This window comes from Gekko japonicus, unplaced genomic scaffold (assembly GCF_001447785.1).
Source record: "Gekko japonicus isolate JY-2015 unplaced genomic scaffold, Gekko_japonicus_V1.1 scaffold1643, whole genome shotgun sequence".
NCBI lineage: Eukaryota > Metazoa > Chordata > Lepidosauria > Squamata > Gekkonidae > Gekko > Gekko japonicus.
In genome coordinates, this window is record NW_015169827.1 from 68697 (window position 1) to 86237 (window position 17541).

The 17541-nt window shown below is 43.3% G+C and overlaps 1 protein-coding gene across 3 annotated transcripts in view; it reads left to right on the plus strand.

Annotated features, from left to right (window-relative positions):
• ATRIP (ATR interacting protein) overlaps positions 1 to 16399 on the plus strand; it is a 28463-nt gene extending 12064 nt beyond the window's left edge. For all 3 annotated transcript variants that reach the window (XM_015417253.1, XM_015417254.1, XM_015417255.1), the window contains exons 8-14: positions 1861 to 1990; positions 3948 to 4673; positions 7032 to 7180; positions 8814 to 8905; positions 10112 to 10189; positions 10438 to 10690; positions 16111 to 16399. In XM_015417253.1, coding sequence (XP_015272739.1) covers positions 1861 to 1990; positions 3948 to 4673; positions 7032 to 7180; positions 8814 to 8905; positions 10112 to 10189; positions 10438 to 10690; positions 16111 to 16178 — 1496 coding nt within the window. In that variant the 3' untranslated portion in view covers positions 16179 to 16399. The remainder of the gene's footprint in view (positions 1 to 1860; positions 1991 to 3947; positions 4674 to 7031; positions 7181 to 8813; positions 8906 to 10111; positions 10190 to 10437; positions 10691 to 16110) is intronic.
• Positions 16400 to 17541: the final 1142 nt, after the last annotated feature.

The following is a 17541-nucleotide window of genomic DNA, read 5'->3' on the forward strand; positions in this document are numbered from 1 at the left end:
TTGCACATTATCCAGTTTGGTGTTGAGAGTAGTCATCTGATCCATTAGAGGGTGCAGTGCATTTGCTAACAACGAAGAGAAGTCTGTAGATGCTTCCTGGTTCTGGGAGGGAGTCGTTGGTATGTTATTTCCGGTCACCAGTTTTTTCTCCGGCGCTCTCCATCCTCTCCCAGCCATAATATCAACAAGAAGTAAATTTTCCAAAACAAAGCAAAATGCATTTTAATTCTGCTTCGTATATTTTAGCAGCTTTTGCATTCGCTTAGCTTCTTATACGCTTGGTTTGGCTCAAAGTCTCTTTATTTTCGCTTTAAAACCGTTTTTACAACCCCACGCTTCAAACTTAGGTGCTTCCAATTACTACCAAGGCTCCATTTGCTTATTTTTCACCTGAGCTTTGCTTAAGTCACAGTTTGTAGCCTTGGAGATCTTTTGGAAGTCTTTTTGGTAGTTTGGTCGTGATCGCTTGCTCTGGCAGTCGTTTCTGGGCGCCATGCTGGCTCCATGGCGACGGTACCTATTGGGGAAGAAGGTGCACCTCAATTCCTTGGGCGTCCCCTTGGAAGAGGCTCTCCTCAGCTCCCCAGGCTGGGGGTCTCCTACAGAGACCCTGGGGGGGTTCGGGGTGAACTCGAACCCCTCCCGTCAGCCGGGTCTCGGCGCGTCTCCATCTGAGCGAGACGAGACGCGTCCGAGCGGCGAAACGCTTAAACCGGAAGTCGTCTTAAACTAATGTTAACTTTGCACAGGATTGCCCTGGGAATCTTCTCTAGGTAGTATAACGTATTTCCCCTAGGTTTAGTAGAAACCCTCAAATATTTGCAACTTCTACTCATACTTGGAAGAGAAAGATGTGCGAAACGCTTAAACCGGAAGTCGTCTTAAACTAATGTTAACTTTGCACAGGATTGCCCTGGGAATCTTCTCTAGGTAGTATAACATATTTCCCCTAGGTTTAGTAGAAACCCTCAAATATTTGCAACTTCTACTCATACTTCGAAGAGAAAGATGTCCTATTGCATGGGTGATTCCCTGCACTGGATCAGGAGACAGTGCATTATCTCTAGCTTCCTGTCTTCTTCCTTTTCTTTCCTGTTTCTCAGTGAGATTTCTGTGGTTTTTTCTTCTAATTTAGCTTCTGTTGTTTCATCAGCTGTCAGACGAAGGGAGCTTTGACTCTTGAAAGCTTATACCCTGAAAATCATGTTGGTCTGTGAGGTGCTACTGGACTCAAATCTAATTTTTTTTCTCCAGACTGTTTTTTCCTATGGCTTAACTGTCTCTCCCCTCTTTTTTCAGTGTTCGGATTTTTTTTAGAAAAGGAAAATAATGACCCTGCCCCTGACCTTTTCTCTAATGAGCTTCTCATTTCAGCAAGGCAATGGCAGCTTAGCATCCTGAGGACTAAGCAGACATGTCCTCTGCAGGTGTAGGGATGTAGGTGTGTGTGTGTGTATTTTAGGGTTGCCAGGTCTGGGTTGGAAAATACCTGGATACTTTGGGGGTGGATCCGGGAGAGGGCAGGGTTTGGGGAGGAGAGGGGAGGGGCCTCAGCATGGTACAATGCCAAAGAAGCCACCGTTCAAAGCGGCCATCTTCTCCAGGGGAGCTGATCTCTGTCAGCTGGAGATCAGTTGTAAAAACAGGAGATCCCCAGGCCCCACCTGGAGGCTGGCAACCCTAGTGTATTTAAGTGTTACTCTTCTTTCTTATTGCATTTGTCATTACCCTGAGGAGACATTTTAATGTTGTGGGTTTCTTTTTTCACCCTGCTCCTAAATGCAGCTACTTGAAGAAAGTGCTCCACTTGTGTTCTGACATATGATATCTCTTGAATGTTGGTTCTGTATGTCACTGCAGGTTCCATCTTGATAACTGCACTGATGAAGCAGCCTATTGTTGAGGAGTCGTTGCTTGGGCTCTGCTGTCTTCTTAGTAGTCAGGTGGAAGCTCAACCTGGACCTGTCTTGCAGTCTGGTTCGTGCAGCACGTATGTGTAAACTAATTAAAAATATTAAAAATAACTGTACCAACATGACACAAACAACAAAGCAGTTACCCAGATCAGAAGACAATACAGTTATGCATTTGATGAGCCTGGCCTCATCACAAAGATGTGAAATAACTCTAGGTAGCTAAACACTTACTCTGTAGCCTGTTGGTTCAAAAATGCTAGTATTTCTCTATAGTAGAAAATGGCAGTTATAGATGTGCGAATGTATGAATGGGGAAAACTATGTACTTAACAGTTCATTATTTTTATTACTTTTAGTGTAGCCTTTTATTTTGACATGCCCTTTGACTGCTGATTGGCATTTTACGTGTAGTGTGTGTGTTACAATGAGTTAAAGTGAGATCTCATGAGAAATTCTATTTAAACATCTTGCACTTAAGTCTGATAGCCTCATTCATGCTGTGGCAAATAGTGTGTATTTAATCAAATCCTGGTGAAGTAAAAATATATTTTCAATACAGGATGAAGACTGAGGAAATATTTATTTATTTATTTAATTTCATTTATACCCCGCCCTCCCCGCACGTTAGTGTAGCCTTTTATTTTGACATGCCCTTTGACTGCTGATTGGCATTTTACGTGTAGTGTGTGTGTTACAATGAGTTAAAGTGAGATCTCATGAGAAATTCTATTTAAACATCTTGCACTTAAGTCTGATAGCCTCATTCATGCTGTGGCAAATAGTGTGTATTTAATCAAATCCTGGTGAAGTAAAAATATATTTTCAATACAGGATGAAGACTGAGGAAATATTTATTTATTTATTTAATTTCATTTATACCCCGCCCTCCCCGCACGCGGGCTCAGGGCGGCTTACAGTATACAGGTGCAATACACCAAGGCACAGCAGTGCAATAAATACAATTAAAACATTTTAAAACAATTAAGTACAGTGGGCAATGCCCAAGGATCCAGTGCGACTGACACACTCGCTCCTATTGCACATCCCATTTGAGTCAAACAGGAAGGATGCTATGGCCCCGATGTTCAATGGCCGATCAGCCTAATCCAGTGGTACTGCTTTGCAGGCCCCGGTTGGTGGTGGTGGTGTGCAATTCACACATTCTGTTGGCCTTGTTTTGAGTCTTGTGTCAAAGAACCGCTGACTGTGTGCATTAATTCAAGGAAACAACACAAAAGATGTCCCTTTTTTTCAATTATTTGTAATAATATATTGGAGTATGACTTTTTGGTCACTATCTGAATCTATTTTACAAAAATAAAAATGCTTTTCTGTCAATGCTAACATGAGAGACACCGAGGCAACCTCTGGCCTTGGAGGAACAACTGTGTGAAGATAAAAAGTCAGGTTAACTTCACTGTAGAGAGCATATTCTCTGACATGCCCTTTGACTGCTGTTTGGCATCTTACGTGTGGTGTGTGTGTTAAAATGAGTTAAAGTGAGATACCTCATGAGAAATTCTGTTTAAACATCTTGCACTTAAGTCTGATAGCTTCATTCATGCTGTGGCAAACAGTGTGTATTTAATCAAATCCTAGTGAAGTAAAAATATATTTTCAATACAGGCTGAAGACTGAGGAAATAGTTGGAGAACTGTGGCTGTGTGCAATTCACACATTCTATTGGCCTTGTTTTGAGACTTGTGTCAAAGAACCGCTGACTGTATGCGTTAATTCAAGGAAACATCACAAAAGATGTCCCTTTTTTTCAATTATTTGTAATAATATATTGGAGTATGACTTTTTTGGTCACTATCTGAAAATGCTTTTCTGTCAATGCTAACATGAGAGAAACCGAGGCAACCTCTGGCCTTGGAGGAACAACTGTGTGAAGATAAAAGGTTAACTTCACTGTAGAGAGCATATTCTTTCATGCCTTTTGTATAACGTGGTTAAGTGAGACGATGCCATATGTCATTCGTGCGGTGCTTAAATTTCTGGGTGGTTTTATGTGTGTTTTTTTGCACCTAGAGGATGTACAGGAACCTTCAGTGATAGGAGCACGTGCTCTGAAGAACAAGAAGGGGAAGAGGAGACATCGTTGAAACTTGCTCAAAAACTTGCCTTAACAGGGTTGAATTTGATTGCTATGGATGATGGCTCATTGGACGAAAGCTGTGAGGAGACTAAGAGGCAAATATCCCATCTTAAGCGCTATAAAATCCCTGGGGCAGTTTACCTGCTTCCTCTCCTGGAACATCACATTGGTGCCTACTGTCAGGCCCTCCAGTTAATGTTGAAGACTGGAAGCACTTCTTCTGGAAACCAGTCAGCTTGTTCTTCCAGAGTTTCTTCCAGTACAAGATCAAGCACAGATGATTTTCAGTCTAACCAGGAAGAGTTTGCATTAACATCCCTGGGCATTCTTTATTGCCTGGTATTTTACAGTTGGGATGTTGTTTGTACGCTGCTTTCCCATAATATGAAACCAGACCATGGTTTGGGAGGTGCAGAGATTGTGGAAAAGGACAAAACTGTTGTTCTCAGCAAGCAGTGTAGAGTCGGTCTTCAAGAGCCCAACCCAGAGCTAGATGCTGCTAATGATGACGGACCCCAACATCCTTTATTTAAAAGCCTGTTGCACCTCTTGACTTTATGTACTTCAGCAGCAGGATGCCAAAGACATTGCATCCTGAATCAGTGCCTCAAAGTTCTGGTGAAATTAGCTGAAAAGTCAACGGGGGATTTACTAATGAGGTAAAATACAGCGTGAAAGCAGTTCCACTGTTTTTATTTCTAAACAATTTCTTGTTGCCTGCCCTAAACTAAGAAAGGATGCAGGTTCTTATCACCCTGTTAGCACCTGAGGATGATGCTAGTTCCTCTCTGTATCTTGAATGTTATAGTACTCTGGTGGGGGAAAGTAAGTTTGCAGACCTGTATCTTTTATTTGATATGATAGCAGATCCCATTTAACTTAGTTGGACTTAGCTCTGAGTAAATGTGGATATGGTGAAGCTATAAGGTAGTTTTTTAAAAAGTGTATAAGGTGGTGACAGCTCTGAAGAATTAGAAGGGAGACGCACTATCTGGTAGAGACTTGTCCTGTGGCAGGACTATTGAAATGAATGGGAATTACACAAGTTAATTACACTCTCCATCACTGAACAGTTAAAAAAAATAACCACAAGAGCCTAGTAAGAGGTGTTCTGGATCAAACCAGTGGTCCATCTAGTCCAGCAGTGTGTCCAACCAGATGTCCCAGGAGGATGCAGCTGCATCCAGCAGCTGGCATTCGGAGGCATATTGTCTCAGAACAGGGCACTTTTGCCATCATGCTAATAACTTCCATGTTCTAGGACAGCAAGTTCCACAAGGTACACATTGTGTCAAAGTACTTCTTTTTGTCTGTCCTGCATCTCCTGCCCATCAATTTCATTGGGTGCCCCTGTGTTCTTGTATTTTGGGGGGAAAGATTTCTTCCGCTCTCAATAACTTTTAATGGCTTTCCATGCCCCCTCCCTTAGTTGTCTTTTTTTCTAAACTGAAAAGCCACAGACTCTTTACCCTTTCCTCATAGGGAAGATATTCCAACCCTTCACCTGCCTTACCATCTATTTACAATTGTTTTGCCAAAACCTCTGCTCCTTGTTTTCCTCATTTGGGCAAGGCTTCTGCTTTTGAAAAGAAGTCTTCTTGCCTCCTATGGGTTCTTGGACTTTGTTAGTTAATCATCTGGTGTCCTAGTACTGACAGAATCTTTCCTCATCTGCAGTATACATTCTATCAGAGTTTCAGTTATTGTAGATTTAAACAGCTTCCAGGCATCTTGAACAAATTTGGCCTTCTTTGAGAATCAAATATAGTCATGTTGTTGATGATGTTTTTGGACAACACTGTGGCAGTGTTCCTAATGCAATACATAAACCACTCATCATGTTCTGAGTATTGCCTAGGATCAAGTCTGGAGCCACCTCCTTTCTAATTGGTTCTGTGATCTCCAGAAGTTGCATGTTTTGTCACAACCAGACCATGGATATTAGCCAGTGAATGTGAGGGTAGTTTTATCACAACATTCTCTGCCATTCTCTGATTGGCCACATTCAGAGCCAAACAACATGTTACAGCAGTCACAGGACGAACCCGTGACAACCAACCCCATTTTAGAGGACAATGTAGCTGTTTTAAAATTTCCATTAGGGCCCAATCCTGCTTAGTCCCATGCTGCAGTGTCACCAGGTTATCTTGTTCCACTCTCTCTGTACCTTTTTGAGTGTGTGTGTGTGGGGTACAAAATCACCTGCTACCACCACGGCATGGGTACAATTAGGAGCAGGCCCTCGCAGCAATTTTTAAGTAGCTAAACTTTCCTCTAAAATGGCATTGGCGGCCACAGTTTGGACTTGTGGCCACAAAAAGTGTAGTTTGGCTGTCGGATGCCATGACAAACCTCTCATTTGTCCATGATGGGCACAAACATGGCTTGTTCCCGTGCCTCTACTCTCCCTTGCCTTCCCCTCCACCCTGGCATGTAGAGCACAACTGAAGGCTTTTCAGTCCCGGAAATGTTAATTGAAGCCCCGGTTTTCCGCAGTGTACAAATACAGGTGCCTGGGGGAAGTGAAGATTGTTTTTCCCCTGCAAAAGAGGAACCTACAATTGGATATAGCACACTGGAATTTGACTGAAGTCTTCCTGCACCAGAGAGCCATCCACTGCACTCTGCCTGCAAGGAAAAGAGGGGGAGAAGAGGGAACCTTTGACCATGAGAACAAGCTGTGTTTGCTCTCCTTACAATTATAGGTCGGAAGGCAGGTCATTTCATCCAGTTCTTGCTTGGGACTCTCATTTGCTACAGTAATTGTATTTCGAGGCATATGTATTAAACCTGGAGCATGTGTTCCACATGGATGCGCATTAAATATATGAAGAGAATTTAGGCATTTAAACAGTTTAGATGCAACAACAGATGCCACGTGTTCAGATTCCTAACAGTACCGTGTCTTGCTCCAGAACTGAAGATGATTTTGGATACCTCAAACGAGAGAATTTCTTGCAAAAGCCATAGGCCTTATTCTGGTTTCTAATTTACTTGGGCTTTTTTTCTCTTTACAGCTTCTCACCGTTGCTGAATAGTCAAGTGCAGGCTCTTCTCCGCTGTGTGTCTTCTGAAGCGCCTGTGTTTGCTGTCCATTTGACAGTTAGGCTATTAACTTTGCTTGCTGAACACCAGGAGTTAGCTGCTCAGCTCTGTACTGCTTCAGGTGAGAGAGCAAGAGAGAATATTCACAGTGTTTCTGCTTTTACAGAAAATTGAACTTGTAAATCTGCAGTGAATATGCATGCTATATTTTTATGTTTTCTGCCCTGGTGAAGCAATATTCTCTTATCTCATCAAGACTGCGGCAATCTTGAACACTGCTTTACATGTTTTAAATTTCTACATTTAAAATTCTTCCAGAGAGATCAGAGTAGTATATATGGTTCTCCATTTTATATTTTCAGTTTTCTACCTGTGAGGTAGGTTAGACTTCAGACACATTTCCCCCAAAGTCATCCCGTGAGCTGCATGTCAGAATGAGGCTTTGAACCCAACTCTCAGTCCTACTCCAGCATCATAATCAACACACACACACAAACCTTGGTTCTCTTAAATTTTATGCCTTCTATCAGTGTTCATAGCCTCAGTTAAAGTAGCCTCACAAGTACACATAAAAGTAATACCAGTCTGCAAGGAACTGTTGCTGGTCTGTGTTGGGGTATCCATGTGCCATGCAGTATGTTGACAAGCAAGTCAATAACATTGGAAGCCAATAACATTGGAAGGAATGGAGCAAAGTTTGAGTCCAGTGGCACCTTTAAGGCCAACAAAGTTTTATTCAAGGTATCAGCTTTCGTGTGCATGTGCACTTCTTCAGATACAATGAATTCGATATTACCAGTCCATACATATAGGTACCTTGCATGTGGAAAGCTTATTCTTTGTACCACCATTGTTATTTGGGAGCAAAGATTTTGTACAACCAGGTGTAGATGTGATCTGGAGTCTGCCACCTGGCATGGCAGTACCTCGTCCCGTCTGTCAACTACAGGAGCGCTCGTTTTTGTTACAGAGATGTTGTCCCGGTCCAACTTCTGTGCTAATGAAAACTTTATAAAGTGGGCAGGCAGTTTGGTCTGGGTGTGGAAAGAAGCAGGACAGGGACAGAGGACAGGAGTTAAGAACATGAGAGAAGCCAATGTTGGATCAGGCCAGTGGCCCATCCAGTTCAACAATCACACAGTGGCCAAAAATACCAGGTGCCATCAGGAGGTCCATCAGTGGGGCCAGGACACTAGAAGCCCTCCCACTGTTGTCCCCCCCCCAAGCACCAAGAATACAGAGCATCACTTGCCCCAGAGTTCGTATCTATACCTTGTGGCTAATAGCCACTGATGGACCTCTGCTCCATATGTTTATCTAATTCCTTCTTGAAGCTGTCCATGCTTGTAGCTGCTACCACTCCTGTGGCAGTGAATTTCATGTGTTAATTACTCTTTGGGTGAAGAAGTACTTCCTTTTATCTGTTCTAACCTGACTGCTCAGCAATTTCATTGAGTGCCCACGAGTTCTACTTGAAGTACAATTCCAAGATTGTTTTAGGGGATGCTCTTGATGGTTCTTCCTGTTCATGTGTTTCCCTCTTTTTTTTTTTTTTTAAAAAAGCACTTTTAATGTGGATATCAATGTGGTTAATAGTATTTAATTTTTTATAATAAGTGCCTAAGTACCCAGTGAAGGGCACTGTGTTAAAAATAAGTCAGTAGTAGTTTTTAATTTTTAAGGTATTGCAATAGCATTACTAATTGATTATACTGAAATGCTTTTACATCATTTTCTAATATATGTGTATATAGAAAACTGCCTCCTCTTGGCCCTGTACATGTATATCACTTCAAGACCAGATAAATCAACGCCTGAGATGCTTTGGCTTCAGCTGGAACAAGAGGTAAAGGATTTTTTAAAATAAGAATCTGGATTGCTGCTTCTAATTCAACAGGAAATGCCAAAGAAGCTACTTACCTGCATCAGGGAACAAACCTTGGCACAAATCCAGATGCTACTTGTAATGATTCCTTGTTTTATATGTGTGTGTGTCTCTTTAAAAGTTTGGTTGCATGGCTGTGTGGTGGACTAGAGTGCTTGAAGAGACAAGTGTGGTGTGATTGGTGATTGACAGAGAGGGGGAGGGGTTTTAGAAAGTGTTTCTGAGTGGATAAATGGGTATGTCCTTCAGTGAACTTACATGACCTTGAATTAAAGTTACAAATTTACATGCCAAGATCCCTGACAGTGGAGAGAAAAGTGTGTGAAATACCCAAAGCAATTGTTTAGTATTTACCCATTCCTAGTTACAGTGTTCTACCATATTTACGAATTATATCAATAAATCTACTTTTATCTAAGATACCAGTTCTGAAAGAAATACTTCCCAGGACCACATTAGAACCTCGAAAGCCTAAAAACCGACCTACCTACCCAGTGATAGAAATATTATAGTATAAAGGTTTGGAAAGCCTTAAATTTCCTGGTGGCAGCCGGATATACACAGTAAAACAAAACATAAAGAACATTAGAAAGGGAAACCAGACCTCCCCAGATAAGGGGTCATCACACTACTCAAGTAACATTATTATAGGACATGATAGTATCAGTCATAAGCATCATGGGTTTATTCACTTACTCCAATGTAGAGTTAAAAGGCCATCACCTGTCAAAGGTGTCCTCTTTCTGTCTCCATAGGACAAATAGTCTGTATGAATAACTGGACACAAATCTGGAATCAAAAAATTGTAACAGTGTTCAGAAACCCAGTGGGAAAGCATTTCCATTTCCTCGGAAAACCTGTTGCTTACCAGAAAGTCCCCAAGATTCAACAAAAGAACTTCACAGAGATACTTCAGGGTAGGGTTAAAGAGCTTGACTGGCCCAAGGTTTCCCAGTGAGTTGTGTAATGAATAGGACTTTGATCTTGGGTTTTGCCCGGCTCATTCGAGCACTCTAACGGTTAACACCATGTTAACTGTATGCTAACATGTTCTTGAATGAATGGATTAGAGCTTGTGTTCATTTTAAGGACAAATTGTGTTTTGCTTTTTCTTATGTTGCATTGTTGCAAAAAGCTTGGTGTTGTGTTGTTTTTTTTAAATCTTAGACTGTTCGCTTCCTGACCAAATGTATGCAGTGCTGTAGTATTTCTCTGGTTGGAAGAGGCTGTCAGTGCAATCCCGAGGTAAGCTGCTAACACCTTGACCCTAAATTCAGTAAAGAATCCATTGACCTTAGCACTCACAATACAGTATAGGCCTAGGATTACAGGCAAATGCTGTTTATGTACTAATCTTATGTCAAGGAGCTTTTACTTCAATAGCGGGTTTAGTCTTGCTTCTGTTTTGAAACACTACCACTTGCAAAATGGGCAGCCATGGAAATCTTACCTATAAAACATGTGAATGAAATGCATTGTGTTTTCCCCTGCAGGTAGTGAAGGCCCTTATTATAATGTTACATAGACAGTGGCTGACTGTCAGAAGGGTGGAAGGAAACTTGTTTGATGTACGTGGAAAGCGAGTTGTTCGGTTTTTACGGGACACTGTTTTGCTCTTGCATAGTCTGTCTCAAAAGGATAAACTGTTCCATGATCATTGCCTGGAAGTCCTTCATCAGTATGATCACGTCATGCCTGGTGTCAGAGCCATCCTTAGGAAAATTCCAAATCTGAAAGCCTGTGAAGGTAAGGCTGCTCATGTGAAGTGGGTGCCTAAACGGCAATCAGTTAAAGCAACATAACCAGATGTGTTTTAATGATCAACCAGAGGATGCCACTTTAGTCTGCCTGGAAGTATGAAAAATGCTTTCCATGCAAAGTAACCTTAGATTTGCCTGCCTTGTTAGATTCTGTGGCTTGGATTCCTATTATTATTATTATTATTATTATTATTATTATTATTATTATTATTATTATTATTGTTGTTGTTGTTGTTGTTGTTGTTGTTGTTGTTGTTGTTGTTGTTGTTGTTGTTGTTGTTGTTGTTGTTGTTGTTGTTGTTGTTGTTGTTGTTGTTGTTGTTGTTGTTGTTGTTGTTGTTGTTGTTGTTGTTGTTGTTGTTGTTGTTGTTGTTGTTGTTGTTGTTGTTGTTGTTGTTGTTGTTGTTGTTGTTGTTGTTGTTGTTGTTGTTGTTGTTGTTGTTGTTGTTGTTGTTGTTGTTGTTGTTGTTGTTGTTGTTGTTGTTGTTGTTGTTGTTGTTGTTGTTGTTGTTGTTGTTGTTGTTGTTGTTGTTGTTGTTGTTGTTGTTGTTGTTGTTGTTGTTGTTGTTGTTGTTGTTGTTGTTGTTGTTGTTGTTGTTGTTGTTGTTGTTGTTGTTGTTGTTGTTGTTGTTGTTGTTGTTGTTGTTGTTGTTGTTGTTGTTGTTGTTGTTGTTGTTGTTGTTGTTGTTGTTGTTGTTGTTGTTGTTGTTGTTGTTGTTGTTGTTGTTGTTGTTGTTGTTGTTGTTGTTGTTGTTGTTGTTGTTGTTGTTGTTATACCCCATCCTAGTCTGTGCCAGGCTCTGGGTGATGTTGTTATAAAATGAATATACAAACCATAAAATGAATATACAAACCATTAAGAATTCCGAATAACAAAAGTAGAATAACAAATTTTTCAAAACCAAGTTAAAAAGTCCCAGATGGCATCCTCAAACATTTCATCCCAGTTCTGGACTGCCTGGCCACTTTCTGGGCAGGGGGAGAGGGGACACAAGATCAGAATTAAGGGGAGGGGGAGAGGCCAGCCATGACAGAACACCATTGCTGTCCTCAACCGAACACCTGGCGGACCATCTCGGCCTTGCAGGCCCTGCGGAATTGCATACGATCCCGCAGGGCCCTGGTGGTATTAGGCAGAGAGTTCCACCAGGTCAGGTCCAGGACTGAAAAGGCCCTGGCTCTGGTTGAGGACAGCCAGGCATCTTTGGGGCCAGGGATCACCAGCAGGTTTTTATCCGCAGAGCATAAAGCTTTCCTGGGGACATACCAGAGGAGACAGTCCCGCAGACGCGTTGGTCCCAGAGCACTCAAGGCCTTGAAGGTCAATACCAGAACCTTGAATCTGACTCGGTATTCCACTGGAAGCCAGTGTAGCCGGTGCAGCACAGGTTGAATATGTGCCATCCGTGATGTTCCTGTCAGGACTTGCACCGCTGCATTCTGGATCAGCTGGAGTTTCTGGGTCAGTCTCAAGGATAGGCCAGTGTAGAGCGAGTTGCAGTACTCAAGCCTGGAGGTGACCATTGCATGGATTGCCGTGGCTAGGTCAGGGTGCAACAAGAAAGGAACCAGTTTGCCGAGCTTGGTGAAGATGGAAAAATGCCAGCCTGGTAATGTGTGTGACCTGGGCCTCCATAGTTAAGGAGGCATCCAAAATCATGCCCAAACTCTTGGTGGGTGGCACCGGTATCAAAAGCTGGAAGCCTAGTTTCCAATCCTGAAGGGCCCCCCCCAGCCACAGAACCTCTGTCTTCATTGGATTCAGTCTCAGTCTACTCTTTTTTAACCATCCCACCATGGCCTCCAAACCCTCAGTCAGATATTGCAGGGCAGAAGCCAGGTGGCCGTCCAATAACAGCTGGTTGTCATCAGCATACTGGTGACACCCAAGCCCGAAACTCCACACTAGCTGGATGAGGGGATGCGTATAGATGTTAAATAACATTGGGGAGAGGAGTGCCCCCTGAGGAACCCCACATAATAAGGGTTGCCTAGGGGACACATTCTCTCCTAGCGCCACCCTCTGTTCCTGATCATGGAGAAATGAGGAAAGCCATTGAAGGGCCACCCCACAGACGCTTATGTTGGCAAGGCAATACGTCAGAAGATTGTGATCAGCTGTGTTGAACACTGCTGTGAGATCGAGCAACAGCAGCAGCACCCGACCCACCTTGATCCAGCTGTCTATGGAGATAATCCGTTAAGGCGACCAACACCATCTCCAACCCATGGCCGAAGTGAAAGCCAGACTGGAATGGATCCAATGCCGATGTGTCATCCTGGAGCTGCTCGGCTACCACTCTCTCAATTACCTTGCCCAGAAATGATATATTTGAAACTGGGTGGTAATTGGTTGAATCTATAGGGCTGCGGTGGCTTAGAGGTTAAGATGTTGAGCTGCACACCAGAAGGTCTGTAGCGCAGCAGTTTGAGATCCTAGTGCCGCATGACGAAGTGAGCTCCCATCTCTGGCCCCAGCTCCTGCCAGCCTAGCGATTTGAAAGCAAGAAATTGCAAGTAGATAAATAGGTACCACGGTAACAGTGTTCCGTGTGCCTCGGCATTTAGTCATGCTGGCCACATGACCACAGAAACTTCTTCGGACAGTGCTGGCTCTTTGGCTTAGAAATGGAGATGAGCACCGCCCCCTAGAGTTGGATTAAACTAGGTTTCAAGCAAGGAAAACCTTTACATTTTTAAAGGATCCAAAGATGGCTTTTTCAAGAGCAGTACAACCATGGCGTCCTTAAGTCCAAAAATCTCTGCAAATGGAAGGGGTTTTTGTTAGTGGAGTGTGGCTTATCTGTCTCCTCACTCCTGCTTCAGCCTAAAATGCCCCTCTGAAATGCTGCTTCAGGGGGTGTTGATCCCCCCCACCCCAAACAATATAAGAAAATAACTTTCCCTTTCCATCAGCAGAAATGATCAGCATTCAATCCCAGGACTGTAATGCCATATTTACATATCTAAATATCACTGTAGTGGTAGATTAGATTTAAATGGTACATGTGCTGTCAAATCTTGTTCTTGTAACATTAGAGTGAGTACATGGTAGGAATGTAGAATATACAAAACCAAATCACATTCTCCCACCTTTGTGATAGATCAAGATGGGTAGCCATGTTAGTCTGTCTGTAGCAGTAGAAAAGAGCAAGAGTCTAGCAGCACCTTAAAAAACTAACACAATTTGTGGCAGGGCATGAGTTTTCGTGAGTCACTGCTCACTTCTTCAGATAGTTCATACCCCATCTTTGCATCTTCCTCTTTTCCCATCTCTCAGTCTCAGTCTCTCTCTTCCCCCCCACCCCTTTTCTTACTTCCTGTCTTTCTCCCTGACGCCTACTGTCACTCTTTCTGTTTCTGCCTCCCCTACCCTATCACTCTTTCTCTCAATTTCTGCCTCCTCCATCTCATCACTCTTTCTGTCTTTCTATCTTCCCCTCACCGCATCAATATTTTCCGCTTTCTGCCTCCCCTGCCCTACCACTTTCATTCTCTTTTTTTCAGCTGTGGTGACTTTTCCAGCTGCCCAGCACCTACCTATCCCCCACAGCAACAGCAGTGCTGACTCTCCCAGCTGCCAACCTACCCAACAGCTTCCTCTCCCACAGTAACAGTGGCAGCAACTCTCCTGCCTTCCCAGCAGCTTCTCCCTATGCACACATGCACCGCAGTGGTGGCAGTGACTCTTCCAGCCACCCACCCAGTCAGCAGCTCCCCCCCCCTGCACACACCAGCAGTGGTGAGTCTTTCAGTCACCCGCCCAGTCAGCAGCTTCCTTCAACTTACCCCACACCGCCCCCAGTGGCAGCAATGATTCTCTCAGCAGATTGCCCTCACAAACTCGTTAACAGTGGCAGTGAGTCTCCTAGCAGTCCCCCCCAGCAACAGCAGCCCCCCCTCACCTGCCTGCAATTTCACAGCCTCAGCTCAGGCAAACCTCATGTTTGGGGTGCATTTAAACCCCCTAATGTATTGTTTTCGTGGTTTCAGGTTTTTCTGCAAACCTGGGGTATCCCCCAAGTTTGCAGAAACATCTGTCAGTATGGCCCCTAGCCACAGATTTAGATATCTGCCCACAATTGGCTATTAGGTATATATAGATGGGTATGAATGCAGTGCGGATGGTTATACAGGCCTCATGGGACCAGTCCTAGAACTGCTTCTTTGAAGCTATGCTGTTTACCATATGAACCCATATTTAACAGGTTTTGTATTCCAGCATTTCTGCGGAGTCATACAACTGATTTGTCTAGCCCCGATGCTCTTAGTCATTACTGGCAGCTCTCTGAGGTGATGGGCAAAGGTGCTCTTTTACCCAAGACTCTCATTAGCTGGAGATGCCAGGGAATAAAGCTGTGATTTTCAGCACTCACAACATGAGTGTTAAGCACCTCCCCATGGCTTCCTTAAATACTAGTCCTAGTGTTCTGAGAATTTCTCCTCAATGAGCATCTCAGTACTATGGCTCTGTCTTAGTAGTGAGAGCTGCCTCATACCAATGTATGTTCCTAGGAAGAGGGGCTCAGCTGGGTCTGTTTAATAAGGAAACTCCTTTTGTACTATGACTGAATATGCATTGTTTGGGTTGCCAAGTGCGTTTTTCTTGGCGGCGGGGGGCTCCCGTCCGGCGTCCTGTGCGCGCGCACCACATGCACGTCAGCCGGATGTGACGTACTGATGCCGGGCACGCTGGGGGCGGGGCCACAGCCATCTGAGGGGAAAACATAGAGTTTTCCCCTCAGATGGCTGTGGCCCCGCTCCCAGCGTGCCCGGCGTCAGCACGTCACAGCCGGCTGATGTGCACGCCGGGGTGGGGTTTCCCCCAGGGCCCGATTCCGCGATGGCAGAAATCGGGCCTCCAAAGCGTGGGGAAATCCGCCCCCTGGGGGGACTTGGCAGCCCTAGCATTGCTCCCATAAGTGGGGTCTTGAGCAGCAGCCACTGCTTCTTGCTCTCTGCTGCTCTGTAGTGTCTGAGAGACAGGAGAAAAGACCCTGTCACAAAATAGGTCCAGTCCTCGCTGCTGTCTGAGGGGGGAAGGTGGTCGTAGCTACTGTTTCTTGCTGTTCTGTGACAGAGGGTTAGGCGCTGGCAGGCAGCCTTCCCAGCCTGGGACTTCAGCAGCAGCCTGAGGACATGAACCACACTCACCAGCTGTGCGGTAGCTTATATAGCAGCGTCTGTGCTGCTGCTGATTTATAAAATGTGGCATTACACAGTATTCAAGGTACTTACTGTTGCTTCCTCAGTTATCTTCACAACTACTCTAAAAGGCAAAACCTCTTGATCTTCATAGGGAGAACAACTAAGATCATGTTCAGAATAATTTTGAATATGCATGCCCAACTTTTAAGGCACTTTTAAAAGTAAGCACTTTTAAAATATATGTGTACTCTCTTGCAGAGCTTGCATTGGATGAACTGTATCCATTGGAGACAGAAACTGATGATCAAGAAATGGATTGCAGCTGATCTTTGATCAATAATACATACACTTCCCAGAAAACTGTAAATTTTGAAATTTAACTAGAACTCAGTTTTTTCTTTTTGCTAGAACTGAAATATAAATGAACAGCCGGTTAAAGATCACTTACCTCAAACTGTCAATGTAACCATTATGTTGGGGTTTTATAGAATGAATTTCCAATCACATCCAGGATAATGCAATACAAATGTGGTATTAAAATAATGAATCTGAAAAGCTTTGTATTTTTGTGAAAAATAACTTTTTATGGCATTTGGAATGCTACTCTCTATTGATCACAAAGACTGTAGTCTGGTGCGCCTCTACCTAGGAGTAAGCCCCACTGAATAAAGTTGGGGTTAAGTAAATGTACATAGGATTGCATTGCAAATATTTATGAACTTGCTGTTCAGTCTGAACTATTTAATGTGTATTTTTACAGTGCATGTATGATTTAACAGAGAGTAGGCTTTTTAAACAAATATTTTAAACATAGATTTCATCGACCCACTTTTCAGAGTATTTGCATTTTTGAAAAAAAAAGGCTCGCATTCAAGCAGCATGGTACATATAATTGCAATATGCACATCAAAGTGGTTTGCAGACATTGAAACAACATGCACATAACATGGAAGATGCATCAGTTCTAACAACATCATGCCAAAGGAGGTGTAGGCGACCCCCATCGGATATGCTGACAGTAGTATGCCAGACCCGGGGCCAGATCTCTGCCCAGGCAACTGACAGCTCTGCTGGGGCACTCAGTGCAGGCAAAGTCAACACACTTGGTTTATGTCCATCATTGCCTCCCAGACCTGCACAGCCACCACAGAATCCAAGGTGAATTCCTGAGATGCTGGCAATGCTGCTGGAGCTTGGCTGCTACGAGTGTGTCTGACCAAATACAACCCTGATTCCACCCTCCCATTTGGTTTGCTGGGCACATCAGTATTTTTGCAGATAGATGATTGTGTTTTCCAGCACCTCAGGCCAAAGACGTTTTCCTATCCCTGTGCTAAAGGAAAATTGTATGTCTTGGAAGGAACACAAGTAATCTATTGTTTAGGTGATGAGTTTTCAAGTACATTCACTTGCCCTGTGTTGTCTTCCTTAACATTTCATACAATGACAGCTCCTTTCTCATCTTACTATGAAATATTGATATTTTTTTCTGGGTGTCAAATGTTTGGGGGTTACTGCGTGCAGGACTGACAGTAATTCCAGATAGCTGAATGAACTGAAAACTTTTGGTATAGTCTCTCTGTGAGCTTTATTTAGACAACATAAAGAATGTGTAGAGACAGGTCAGCATACAGTAGTGTTGTAGGAGCAAACAGAGAAGCTTATTTTGGCATTCATAGAGGAGGAATT